Here is a 14,726-nt window from a genome sequence, read left to right on the forward strand (position 1 = left end):
AGGTCCAAGTGGTCAGGCGTTTGTTCCAATGATGACACTGTCACGTCTGTGCAACCTGCAAAACAACAAGTTGATGGCTCTACAGGTAAGCACTCTATTAAAGGATGACCCTGATCCGAGTCGCAAATAGCCTTTACTGTGTTCACGCTGAGTGTCGGTGGCAGCCTCGACAGCGCATCAGCATTAGTATTCGTTTTACCTGGCTTGTACGTAATAGAAAACTGATATGCTGACAAGGCTGCAACCCAGCGGTGACCAGTAGCATCTAGCTTAGCAGAGGTTAGTATGTATGTTAAGGGGTTATTATCTGTATAAACAGAGAAAGTTTGACCCATAACATAATCTGAGAACTTCTCGGTAATGGCCCACTTGAGTGCGAGAAATTCAAGCTTATGAGTGGGATAGTTCTTCTCAGACTTTGACAAACCTGTGCTAGCATAGGCTATGACTCGGTTATAACCATGTTGTTTCTAGCATAAAACCGCTCCGTGCCCTGTACCACATGCATCTGTGTGCAATTCGAAGGGCAGGGAGAAATCGGGGTATTTTAAAATAGGGGGTGTAGTCAACTTATCTTTTAGGGTCTCAAAAGCAGCTGTCTGCTCTTTGTCCCATTTCCACTTAGTTGACTGTTGTTGCTTACCCCTAAGTCTCTTACCTGTAGCCATAACATCTATAAGGGGATGGGCTATTTACGAAAAGTTTTGGATAAACTTTCTATAATAACCGGCAAACCCTAAAAAGGATCTAACTTGATCTAGGTTTGTGGGTGTGGGCCAGTTCTTAACCTTGTCGATCTTATCGGGGTCAGCTTGTACCCCTTGTCCAGAAACTATATGCCCAATGTACTTCACCTGTTTCATGAAAAAAGAACATTTCTTAGGGGATAATTTCAACCCATAGTCTTGTATTCTGCTGAATACTTGTCTTAGTCTGGTAATATGCTCATCAAAGGTTCTGGAAAAAATAATAAGATCATCTAAGTAAATAAAGCATATTTTCAAATGCAAATCACCTAGACATTTTTCTTGTAAGCGCTGATATGTAGCAGGCGCATTAGCAAGACCAAAACTCATCTTGTTAAACTCAAAGAACCCTAATGGTCCTACTGTAAAAGCAGTTCTTTCTTTGCGTTGTTCTTCTATTTCAATCTGATGGTAACCTGACTTCATATCTAAAACAGTAAAGTATTTGTTACCAGATAAAGAATCTAATATGTCGTCAATTCGAGGAAGAGCATAGTTGTCCTTAATGGTTCTAGAGTTTAATTGTCGGTAAACGACACACAGTCTCAAAGCACCATCATGCTTCCTCACCAACACTACATTGGATGAGAAAGGGGAGTGAGAAGGACGTATCACTCCACTGGCTAAGAGTTCCTGTAAATGAGTTCTAACCACTTCGATCACTGATGGAGGAATTCTTCTGTATCGCTGTTTGAAGGGTGTCGTATCCTCTAAATCAATGCGATGTTTGACTCTATCTGTTGTTCCAACATCAGTATCACCCTTGGAGAAGATACTTAATTATATACCTCAGGCAGTTTCACTGACCAGCCAAGCACTATGCTTGACTGCATACTAATTGCTTAAGTAATATCAAAGACTACCTGATGTAAGTAAAATCTATTCAAATAACAACCTTGACTATGCAATATATAATACACAGAATAATTATATTACTAGAATACATTATAATAACAATACTTTTATAATATATGTGAAAAGTTCCACCTGCTCAAATGAGTTCAAATACAGCATACCCATAAAATGACACTCGTCCAACAACATATCCAAACTACAGGAAAATTAATCGAGACGGGATTGAAATATGACCCTTAAAATAACCCCTACCATGAAAAATTCAACTTTGGAATTTGTGTAAACATTGGCCTTTTTACACCCGTTCTATTGCGCCTTTATAGATTATTATTTTCAAACCTTCTTCTTTCCATCGATCCGTGCCATAAAAAGAACCAAATTCGCCCATTTAGCACCCCTGGGAAATTTATAAATAATGCATACATTTTTTGAATGGAACTACTAGCTTGGTCAATAAGTACGATAAAATAGTGGTATGTGACTTAAAACCCGGGCTGGGGCAAAATAAAAGCTGGGGCAGATCGAGATTTTTCAATTTACGTCCGTAATAAAATAACAATGTCATTGAAATTTTCAGGATATGTTACAGACTGGTAAATCTGTATTCGCTGCAAAATACTGCTGCACAACAGTGCGTATTTTGGAATTTATTGAAGATTGTTGATTTCAAAGTAGGTAAATTGTGTAGATACGCCCGGGTCGACATTGTCCGAGTTTGTGGGCTTATTTAAGAAGAAACTTAATATTTCATAGTTTATTCAAAAAGAATAAAAAGGACACCGTTAAAACAGTTTCCATAGTTCTGACACATATTGTTAATGGGGTAAAGGCATTATCGCTATTCCTAAGAAAATATTACAGCGGAAAATCATCCTGGTTTGCAGCCATTTGTTGTTTTTGAATAAAGATGAAAATAGTGGGTGGGCCTTAGTGAAATAGAGTAATGTGCCTGTCAATACATTGACTATAATAGCTCTTTAACATGTCACGTGACAACATTTATTTATCGAGTTATTCATCAATCAAGTAAGTAAGGTTAAAAAGTCACACGAGTTTACGCCAGGTAAACAACAAGCGTGTACTAGTATAATGGGGAAGACAAATTTTTGAATGTTTTTAATTTGAGGAATAGAGCGCATTGAGGCACAATTTTGTTCTTCACATCTATAGGAATTTTTTTTTGATATAATACAATAACTATTATAAAGTTGTTTTCTTTTTAAATACAATAGCTAGTAAGTAGTTGTGAAAGGAAATGTACTTATATGCTCTCAGATATTTTGATAGCTTTATAAAGTGGGGTTAGGAGGGGCAGAACGTAAATATAGGGAATTGGAAGTTAACAGTGCACCCCTTCCAAATGTCTAGTTTTATATCTTGCATAGAATTTTCTTATTTTCGGTAAAAACGGTATTCCATGAAGGAACAATGTCAAAGATTACGTGTACGCAAATATAAGTGTAAAATCCGAATACTTTACAATATTTATATTTTTGTTTTTCTACCGAGGGGCCATATGGTACAATATCCTTTGAACGCCCATAAAACGTCATTGTTGCTCAGGTGAGCGAGGTGGCCCCATTGGCCTCTTGTTTTTAACAGTGGGAAAGTTATTAGACTTTTAGTATCTTTTTTATGTTTAAATTGCTTAAACACGAGTAGTGCTTTTTTTAACAATAAAAAATTGACACGGATCAGGAAGATTGCTTAACTTTAAGCTAAAACTAATGCCCTCTAAATAAGTTTTGGCAATTGAATATGATACACTCGTAGATTATTAGAATGCTATAAAGTTGATATATTGTTCAACAGATGGAGGCCAAATGTATTGGATGTTATACAGCCCTCTAAATTGCATGAATAAGTCAATGCCCTTCTGATAAACAGTTTGGGTGTTAGGAGCAACTGATGCGTCCAGTAGTTTTTCTACTTCCTTTTCAAATGGAAATGGTATGGATAGTATTCCGCATTTGGGGCCAGTTTTTTTTAACTTTTGCCACTGAAAACGAGATATAGCATCAGCTATAGTATTTGAAGGACCATCTTCGCTAGCCAAGGGTGGCGATCCACTCTGCTACTCTTTTCACCCTTGGCAGATCGAGTCGACTTTTGTAGGAGATACGATCTGTTCTTTGATTGGACGCAGCTACGTATAGCTGATCCAATCGCAACGCTTGTATCATCATCGTAAACAAATATGGCTGCGACCATAGACGTATGTCGTGTTTGTAATGACTGTCTGCCTATCAAACACAGACGCGTGATTTTTGGCGAAACCTTTGGCGTTTTTCAACAGTTGACACAGGTTTTAGATTATAGAGCCTCTCCAAACGATGGACTTTCGAAATACGTGTGTGGGTTTTGCTTTACGAAGCTTAATAAACTTTGCAAGATTGACACTGATTTGATTCACAAAATGGACTCTCTCAGGAGGGAAAAGAGTGAAGTGTTAGGAATTTTAAGGGAGAAACATTCTAAAACGATACAACTGATTAAAGTAAGAACCCCAAAGTCCCAAGATAAACGAACAATAGTGCATTCACCAACTCCAAGGAAAAGTAAAAGAACGTTATTTTCCACCCCCCAAAAAAACGACTTCGGAGAAAGTCATGCCAAAATCAGTTTACAAAAGGCAGATCAGATGGAGATACCATGTGTAGAAACATTAAAATCAGCTCCAGAAAATCAGAAAGCCTCGTCTATTACCATAAAGTCGCCAAGTAAACTCAAGGTATTTTGATATTTTATATTACTATTATCATTTTCTCAATACCAGAACACACTTTCAATTTTATGATATGATGAGCTGAAAATATGTTGATAACTTGAACAAGTGAATATAATATATATTCAAAATTTATAAACTGTTGATTTTAGGTGCTGTACAGAACTACCAAGAGTAAGAAAGTGAAAAGTAGAATTATTCCATTAGGTCATTGACAGAAAATTGTCAAAACCTTAACAAACAACAGTTCATGTGACAGAATTGGAAGAATTATCTACAAAACACCACTAAAAGCAGCGGTGAACAAAGCCGTTTTCTCTGAAGTGGAGAAGGACTGTGCTGCCTTGTGTTCCAAAAAGTTCCCTTCAGTATTAAGAGATTTCAGTAGTGAAAATGTGTCAACTTTCTTCTTGGACAAATTGAACATTGAAATACAAAAGAAAGCTCCTCTGTTGCATGGAGTTCTGCAACATTCTGTGAAAGGATCCATTTTGGTAACTGTTGTCATTGCAGCAGTGGCGCTGAAATTTCGCAACAACCAGTTGTCAGCATTACACCACATAGTAGCTCAGATTTTAGATAAAGGGGGAGCAACAGATGAGGTTGGTTTTTAAGAAAATATTAGGATAATACAAATCTTTGTAATCAAGGAGTTAAATTGTGTCATTGATTATCTTTTATTTTACAATTTACACATTTAACTATATAACGGGTGGTATACTGTTTTTGTTTCATAAAGAATAGTTTACAATGAAGATTGAAGAATGATATTTGAATTGATCAATTAAGCAAATATGATGTTCAGAGATTTATAATTATAGCAAGGTAAACGTAGCCTAAACTGCACCAGTTTAAATGGCTAATATTCTGTAAGAAAAATTGTCATGAATACAGAATTAGCTTGAATTAATATTATTTACAATATAAAAATTAGCAGGGACCAAAATTAAATAAACAGATTTCCCATGTATAGTACTTAAATATCGATCATTGCAGGCTACTGATACTTTAGAAAAACTTGGTGTATGTGTATCATCATCAGCAATGTCAAAGCAGAAACAGAGGCTCTTACAGAGACAGAAAGAGAAAATTGGAACCCTTATGCTGAAGGAAAAGGAAGAATTAGAAGAATCGGGTAAGAATGATTCTCAGATATATTGTGATATTATTGGGGATAACATAGACATAACTAGAAGTCCATCTCAGATGAGTGTAGATAGAAAAAGGCAGAGTTGGCACTGGTTTCTTCTGGTGGGGCTACAAAAAAGAGTTCTGAATCCATTGTTAAATGATACAGCACCAATCGCAGATATCAAATCAGTTGACAATTGTACATTTATACCAAATTTCGACGAGTGTAGAAAATTGGATGAACACTTCATATACCATATAACAAATGTCCTTGTCAAATATGTGGGTTGCCTTAAGAAGTACAAAGACTGTGTGCCCAAGTTCATTCAAAACCCTCATTTGAAGGAACTTGCAGAAAAGTCAAATTTTGTACTGCTAGACATGTTGGATAAAAGTGAAAACAAGTCTGAGGACATGATCACTATCTTGGAACACATACATGCCAATTACATTGCACATACTGATGAAAAAAATCCAGCGGTCATCAAGAAAAAGGTGTTCGGAGGTGACGTGCTTACCAATGAACGAGCTTATTCAGCTCAACTTGCCATGTTGAATGGTGACACAGATTATGACAGACTCGGTGGGTTAATACACCGTCCCGAAGGATTACACAGAATGACGAACCTTCTTTTGGTATCATAATGGGCCACAGTTGATGTTTAAGTTTCTTGTTTCAAAAGGCATGTTCGTTTTACATTTTATTAGTCAGTTTCATTAACTTTTTAAAAAAATCTGGGGTTGTTGGATTGAACATGGCTAGATATAGATGATAAGAGATAGTTTGATGTCAGACAACAAGCCCGAACAACGTGTTCTGCAATGCATTAAACATAATCATACTGAAAGGAACTTGCAATTTTGATTTTGTCATGTGCATACCGGTAAACTTAAATGCCTCTTCAAGAAAGCCAATCTTCTAAAATTATTGTTATTTGTTATCTCCCCCCCCTTTCGAAGAAGGGAGGGCATATTGCTTTGCTGCTGTCTGCTGTCGGTCGGTCCAACAATGGTTTACGTTCATTTTCTTCACAGAGATTGCACATACTGAAGTGAAATTTGTTCATTTTCTTCACAGAGGTCTAAGGGAGGGGGCATAAGTGTTTTACAAACATCTCTTATTTACTGTATGATTAACAGATTTTGTGAAACATGGAAAGGGGGGGGGCACTTGTTCAATTAGCAAATGGATTTCCTAAACCCCTAATCTTTTAGGGTTAAAATTGTTTTTTCTTTCAAATTTGTATATTGTGTTTACATCATTATAGTTTCATTCATTTTTTTTTCAAAGTTCAGGTGCCTCATTACACTGTGATCAATTTTCTCAAATCGGCAGATAATTACTTGATTATGATAGATATCATAATGGTAAGAAGTATTTAAGTTTAAAGGCAAAAAATGTGCAATTTTGAATGAAATATTACACCGGGCGGATTCGAACTCATGATCTGCGGTTCAGAAGCCCAATACTGTAACCATTGAGCTATTATAATATACAACCCAATCGAAGGATATGTACTTTTTAACAAAACATTTAAATTGCCATCTTGTGATGTCTTAAATATTATAAGTCTAGGTGTAGTGAGGTACATTTAGCAGTTATTGATGATTTATTTAATTAATTATGAGCATGTTGTTTGATGCATGGACTAGTATTATCCTTTTTTTGATATCTTAGCATTATCACTATCCAATATATATATCATTTTAACCTATCTGATATAAAAAATAAATTGCCATCACTTCAGATCATTCACTCCATTCATTTATGTGTACATTTTCTGTCACTTTAATATTGCAATAGTGTCAATATGTGTTTAATTCTTAACAGAAATTATCATTTATATTATTGTCAAATTCTATTTATTTCAGCTTATATATCAGATTTTCTACAAGAAAACTGCCTCGGGAGACAGAGGATCTTTATGCCAACTCTGGAACTTTATAGGTCGGATTGACGTTCATGGCTCTGAAGAAGTTGTGCAGAAATACATGTATGACAAATTTAGCATCCTTAAAAAATGTTTTTATGTTTATTTACATTCTGTTGAGCAATATGTACATGTATATTGTACTTTCTTTATGATTGTTTTTCTAGGGCCCACTATTCATTTATTGATGATTGTTTGGATGCCTACATTGTGACAGCCTGTTTACACCTCTTGGATCTGTCGGACATAGATGAAATTTCCAGTAGAAAACAGACACTGTTTGACATCCTACCATAGGAGGAACAGTACAATTTCATCTCGCAAATATCTAAGGAAATTTTGGAGAAATACATAAAAATACCCAATGGTACCTATAATTTATTTAATAATGCACCTAATTAATATGTAGGATAATTAATGAAATAATGCCAGTAAATTGTATGCTCTGTGTTTAACTAGTAAATTCATTGCTTATATAAAATTGATCCATCTAAAAAATAGATAACAACGTGAAAAAGTTCACTGGGAGATGAACTTGACTGGTCACATGATCAAAGCATGTGAAGTGCAAAATCAAGCGCTTCTCAGTAAATTTTATCATGTAACAACCAAGTTTATATCCCTGTGAATTTTTTAACATTGCTAATATTATTATTTACATTTGAGTTTCAGCCCACTACAACCAAAATCAGAATATAACACTATTTTATATGAAAATATTGTATCATAGTAAGCTTGTGTGATCTCCGTTGTGATATTCATTGTGGCATTATGATCTTTAAACTCGATAAGAATTAAATTTGTTTGCACTAATTTGTAATTATAAGAAATAATATTTGCAGTTGTAAATACATGTATATGAAATTTTATAGGGCCTCAGCAGTACAAAATTAAAAAAAAATGTATTTTTCATGTAATTTTCAGACTTGCCAACATTATCAACAGAAGCTGCTGCGATGGATACACAGAAACGACAGATTGAGGCAATGTTTGACAACCGGCAACAGCGTTATGTGTGTGAAGTTTGTGACAGGCAATACAAGACTGCAAATGGACTCCAACGGCATCTGAGAGACCAGCATCGGTGGAACATCACTGAAAACACAGGGGTGAATATACCTCAAGAAGACTGTGACCATATTGCTGTGTACTCCGCCTCATTTATGAAGTGTGCCCTTCTTCTAAGGGATACAAACGATGCCTACCAGATGGGGGATGGCAACCGCATTTTGCTAAACTCCAAATTGCAGATGTTACTGTCACGTGTGGGAAACCATAGCAAGTACCAGTTGTGGTTATTCAGGTTTATGGCCTATTGCTATGCTTTGCTAACACCAAAAATGGCTTACGAATACTTATGGAACTGTACAGCTAACTTACAAGGAAATACAGGTCACAATATTCCAAATGACAACCTAGTTGAACTGTTAGTTCAAGCAGTCAAGAAAAGGATTCATGCTCAAGGATCTAATGCAACTTACAAAAGTGCTAGAAATGCAGCATTGTCCTTGCAAATTCAAGAAGAAATACTGATCAATATGCAGAAAGAAATGGAAAAAAAGAAGACTGGACACAAAAGACCCCCACCATCAAAACTGAATGACATTGTTGCTATGGTGAATGAACTTATATCAGCAAACATTTTTGAGAGAACTCCTGGCAGAGAATTTTCTAATTTTCCAGGATTTAAAGATGTATATTCGCGTGTGAAAGTGACTGAGCTACATAAATGGCTTTCCGAAAACAAGGAGCGACTATCCTATGAATGTATTTAAACTTAAAAGTGTATAGAAAGTGAAACAATTGATGGATTTTATGAACAGACCTTTCCAATTTTAAATTATTTCAACAATTTGAATTATGTACAGTAAGAGCGTTGCATTTAATTAAGTATCATATTTATATGCCTCAACTATTGTAACAGTGCACTTACATTATCTTCTTTATAAAATTGGACTATGATGTTTTATTCTTTTATAAGACTTTTTATAAAGAGAAATGAATATATGTCCCTATTATAATCGCGATTGATATTTTAAAATATGTAATACATGTGCATGTATTTCACTTATGTTTTAGACAAAATTATCCATCATTTTTTTTCAATTTACATTCAGCCCAACATTTGTAAAATGCCATTTCTTTTCAAAAAGATTAATAAATACATCAGCAAGTCTATTTTATTTCATATAAATTTTATATCTCTACATAAATTGATTAGTGTCATGTCTTACTAAAATGACAAAATAATAAACATAATCTGTTCTGATGTATCATTGTTAATCGCCCATGCAATAAACAAAAGCTGCAGATAGGCACTTGTAAATCTAACACAACCAGTAGAAAAAAAATGATGTATCATTTGTTATAATAATACCTAAACCACAGGAGATGTATGTACATCAAACATTATAGGAAATGAAAAATTGTTGAAATGGTTGACTAATCTCTTGAACTCGAAACTATTATAATTTAACAATAATTGATTGGCATATCGAGCTGTTGTGGGGCACTTTTATACAGAACACTATTATTCAGAGTCAGTGTCTATTTGATAAAATTCTATGTCTCCAAATACAGCTGATGCATATGACCATATTTGACAACACTTCATGACATCATCTGGATTAAATATTAGATGACATATTTCAACAACACTATCAATAACTTTATCTGTTAAACCATAAATTAACTCAAATTGCAAAACACTGTCATATTCAACCGATATTTGATATTTCAAAGCTAATAACTTTTGTTTGAGAAATTTTCTGTCTTCTTCAGACACCTCTCGACTCATTTCTTCCTCTGCTTCCTCTTCCTGTTCTGTCTCTTGGTTAACTTTGTGGGTGTTTGGACAAGTGTCATCATCACAACTACACTTCTTCTCGCAGACATCACAGCAATTATGAATAGGAATGATATTAGTTTTTTTCATCGCGTATGCTTTCCACAAATTATTTCGCCTGCATTCATTGCTGTCTTTTGCCAATTTTACGAGTTCACATTCAACCTTCTTTAAGTGTCCCTTGTGGTTTTCGAATAGTATGAGTTCATTTGACAGCATGCCATCTCTACCACATCGCCCCATTTGTTGCACGAAAGTGTCCATTTCTCTGGGCAATCCATAATGAACAATATTATTCAGGCCAAAAAAATTAACGCCAATCCCAGCAGAATTAGTACATATAAGAATTCGAATTTTCCCATCCACAGCCATGTCAGCTCTGATTTTTTCTTTCAACTTTTCATTAGTTTTACTATGATACATGTTAATCAATTCACAGTTTGCACCAAATATTTTAACAAAAGCAACGTACAGTTTTGAAACATCAGATATAGACTCACAAAATATAACATGACGTGACATCTTTTCTTTTAGTGCTCTCAAGTCAGAAATTAACCATGCAAACACATTCTCGATTTTGTCATTATTAGGAATACATTTGGATGATATTTTTATATTCAATCTGTCAGGAGATTCAACAACAATTTCTGCATTGGAAGAAAAGCTTAATTGATTTAATATTTTTCTTCTGTTGCTTGGCCCTGCTGTTGCTGAAAGTGCCACCATTTGAGCGCTGGTACACAGTGAACGAAGTTCCCCAATTCTAAGAAACCATCCTCTAAATGGTTCTGTTTTCTTGTCTTGAGATTCTCCCCTATAACATATAACATTATATAACTATATGTTTGTATACTTTTTTTCAGCGAGCAACTTCAGTTCTAAACCAAATTATCTATTATATACAGCATAGATCAATTGTTATAATTTCTTACAACCTCAGCTAATTTGTTAACTGTATGTCTAACTTTAAAAAATCTAAGTCACTTACCATTGAATGACTGTGTGTGCTTCATCGACTACGATTGCTCTTAGCTTTCGCTGGTAGACATCAGATTTCAGGACATCTCGCCATTTCATATCGCCAACCAGCTGTTCGGGACTTGCATAAATAAAGTCATACTCCCCATTTATTATGTCATTAGTTTCAGCCGAGTCTTTTCCTATGTAGGTCGCTTTGAAACCCAAAGCAGTCAATTTTTTACATTGTTCAGACATTATAGAAATTAGCGGCGTTATTATAACGACACACGCTCCGGTAAAAAGTATTGGAATGCACTCGTAGGTCAAAGATTTTCCACTGCCTGTTTTCGTTCCGACGAAAACATCTTTTCTATCACTGACAGCATAAATAGCTTTCTTTTGCAAATATCTGCTTCAATATTATTTTCTATGGGCGCAGCCATTTTGATGATTACTCCTTATGTTACGTAAACTCTGATTGGCTGAAGTTGACGGAAGCTAAATTCGATTTCCATTAGAGGGCGCTCCCCGAAACTAACAAAAGTCGACTCGATCTGCCAAGGGTGAAAAGAGTAGCAGAGTGGATCGTCACCCTTGGCTAGCGAAGATATTGAAGGACCTGGTATGTGCTCACATCTAATTTGAATGTTGAACCTGAGGAGCTGTAGTAATAGAGGTCTATGAAGGGACATAACAGTTGATGACTTTGATGGGTTTTTTTTTTATTAATTACTGGAATTAACTCCAGGTAGGCCAGGTCTCTACGATCTTCGGATGACCAGTCTAATGGCCATTGAAGATAGGCTCAGTGTGAACCGAAAATTACCCCGCACCCAAAAGAGCCATAGCTGTCAGAGGCTATGTGCAATGTGTCCCAATTTGACCAGTGCATAGTGTGGTTCCATTAAATGTATCATTGATTTCAGGGTATCATATTGTGATTTCGAGATCGTTTTAATCGGAACTGTAGGTCATGATCAATTTACCATTGACAAAAGCTAATTGTTGTTGGGGTTCGTCATGAGGTTTGAGGTGTAACTTATTTTGCATGTGAACGAATTCATTGTTGTAAATAGATTGTCTAACAATCTGAGGTACATGGATACCCAATGCATCTGTTATGCTACATAATGAATTTGGAGTGTTGAACATCTGTATGCCGTTACTTAAAGCATTGGTACAAATGTCAAAAGCATTGATTATACCTGATGAATGGGCTGCCATTGACATGGAGGTCCAAGAATGAGTGTTTGATGAAAAGCTGGACCTTTGCCATCAGAATGGGTCTCTAAATTCAAGGATTCCGTTGCCTTTGTGACAGCATGGGGGTTAGCTTCACCAGGTGTCTGGCAGTCGCTATTTCTGACTGACACCGTTGCGGCAGTTGCTTTTCTGGCGGCGGCCGGTGCACATGCTGGCCTGGCATATGGGGATTTTGACTTCCTTTTTGACAGTTACATCATATTGTACTTTGGAATTACTGCTCTCTCAATCCACGTCCGTCGTCTGTTCGATATTGGCAGCATCAAACCAATCGATAATTCCACGTGCAATAATGACGTCATTACATTATTGACATCTTAAGTACCCGCGCCCATTGATTAAGAGTTATCGTGCTTGAATAAAATATTGGTTACTAAAATTATAAGAGTTATGCCGCTTGATTGATTCTTCTTCGATAAATAGCATTTACCATATATAGCGATAAATGTAATTAAATTCTTTAAAACTCATTTCCATAGATAAACATGAATAAACTAAAACATACAATCCTAATACAGTGGCCTCCGGGTATAACAAGCTCGGATATAACGAGGTACCGCTTATAACGAGATGATTGTTTGGTCCCAAGTAATTCTTTATTACTTCCTTTTTTTAAAATTCGGATACAACGAGATCGTTTATAACGAGACTCCGTATATTACGAGGTGAAAGTTAGTTGAACGCGCTATCGGATAGAACGAGGTTCTCGCTGCACGCTTGATTGCACACGCTGGCTCCAGGTAACTAACGATATGGCCATGTAATTTTCACAGGTATGTATACACAGGACAATAGATTAAAAGTATTCAGAAATAATGATGAGTTGTTTTCATTGCAATGTTCACAGTCATAGCTTTGAAGTAAAAGAAAAGGAAAGTAATTTCGCTAGAAACAAAATGACTTATTTAGAAATAGTTAACAAAAGTGTATTTTATAAAATATGTAGTGAAATGTATAATAAATGCATGCTTTTGTATTCATCAAAAAGGTAAAATCTTGGTTTAGAATATTAAAAAAAAAGCGGAAAAGGGGGAAAACATGAAATGCCTACGTCTCCCTTTGTTTAATCAGATATTGTCATTCATATATTTTTTTCACATTATAGCTTTTTTCGTGACAAAAAAACCCTGTCTGAGCGTCTAGATCCCCCGTGACCTGGCAAGCATGTGATCTAATATTGCCGCCTAAAATATCTTGGTCGAATCTTGGTCTTTTTAAATCTTGGCCGAATCTAGATCACTTCAAATCTTGGGAAGTAAATCCTAATCTTTTAATATCTTGGGGGAAACATCTTTATCTTTTGAGATCGTGGGAAGTGAATCATGACTGCTTTTGAAAGTAAGGCCATTGCAAGTTTTTTCTTTGTTTAGCGTCTACCCAAAACTCAAAAAGGATAGACTGCACTTTACCGGTACGGCCGCCATTTTGTAAATGGATCCGCGCGTGACCCGGAGCGGCGAAATAACTTAGCAACGTATACACAGTGATGGGCGCCGCCATTTTGCATTGCAAGCGGGGGCTTGGGGGCGGCATCCCCCAATATATTGTAAAATATAAATAAATAAACATACCTTAGTCTTCAAATAAATCCGTGCTGGCATTCAACTGATCTACCTGGTTGTGTTGTGTCAAATTGGCTAAAGGCCGTCTTTTTTGGCACTTGTAAACGCGTTTAATGAGTTCAAGGAAAGTGAGAAATTTATCGTTGGCTTCTTTTAAGGTCAGACGACACGTTCCTCGAGAATCTTTATTGTATCTCCTCGTAATAAAGAGTTCCAACAAAAAATTTAAATTTTATAATTACTTTTAAAATGATCAAAATTTACTTGCATTTGGTTATATGCCTAGATAGTCGAGTGGTTAGAACCGTGGCTGCTCACTGCCAGTTGCGTATAGGTTCTAGAGGTCGTGAGTTCAAAGCCCCGCCCCGGCGGAAATATAGTCTATTTTAGAGAATTTAGCTTTGCTGTAGATGTATTTATTTTCATATCAGCAATTCAAGTGTATCTTCAAGAAGATTATATAGGAAATTGCATATAATAGTATTTTGCAGAAATGCCTGGTAAGGTACCCTAATTTTTTGCAAGAAAGCTTGTCAAAGTAGTTGTAAACCATTAACAAATTCCCGGAAAAAGTTATCTAAAATTGAGGAACGTGTCGTCTGACCTTAAATATTTTTTTCTGATGCAGTATTCGATCAAATAGCTGTCGTAGTGTTGTTTTTGAGTTCCAGTTTTGGGGAGAGATTTCTTTACTGCATTCCAAGTAGA

At 35.7% G+C, this 14,726-nt stretch overlaps 2 protein-coding genes and 1 pseudogene across 2 annotated transcripts; 2 read left to right on the forward strand and 1 right to left on the reverse strand.

The window, feature by feature from the left end:
- Window positions 1–4,017: 4,017 nt before the first annotated feature.
- Window positions 4,018–7,749, forward strand: LOC128170301 (uncharacterized; annotated as a pseudogene).
- Window positions 7,750–8,289: 540 nt separating this feature from the next.
- On the forward strand, window positions 8,290–9,264 carry LOC128164950 (uncharacterized). The gene has a single exon (XM_052829108.1). The coding sequence runs from the start codon at window positions 8,345–8,347 to the stop codon at window positions 9,161–9,163; it is 819 nt and encodes a 272-aa protein (XP_052685068.1). The 5' UTR covers window positions 8,290–8,344; the 3' UTR covers window positions 9,164–9,264.
- A 654-nt stretch (window positions 9,265–9,918) lies between these two features.
- Window positions 9,919–12,469, reverse strand: LOC128192535 (bifunctional 3'-5' exonuclease/ATP-dependent helicase WRN-like). The gene is made up of 3 exons (XM_052865287.1): window positions 12,399–12,469; window positions 11,222–11,569; window positions 9,919–11,047 (listed from the first exon to the last, which is right to left on the reverse strand). The coding sequence occupies exons 1-3, from the start codon at window positions 12,467–12,469 to the stop codon at window positions 9,919–9,921; spliced, it is 1,548 nt and encodes a 515-aa protein (XP_052721247.1).
- Window positions 12,470–14,726: the final 2,257 nt, after the last annotated feature.

The sequence above is a fragment of the Crassostrea angulata genome, chromosome 1 (genome assembly GCF_025612915.1).
Source record: "Crassostrea angulata isolate pt1a10 chromosome 1, ASM2561291v2, whole genome shotgun sequence".
Taxonomy (NCBI): domain Eukaryota; kingdom Metazoa; phylum Mollusca; class Bivalvia; order Ostreida; family Ostreidae; genus Magallana; species Magallana angulata.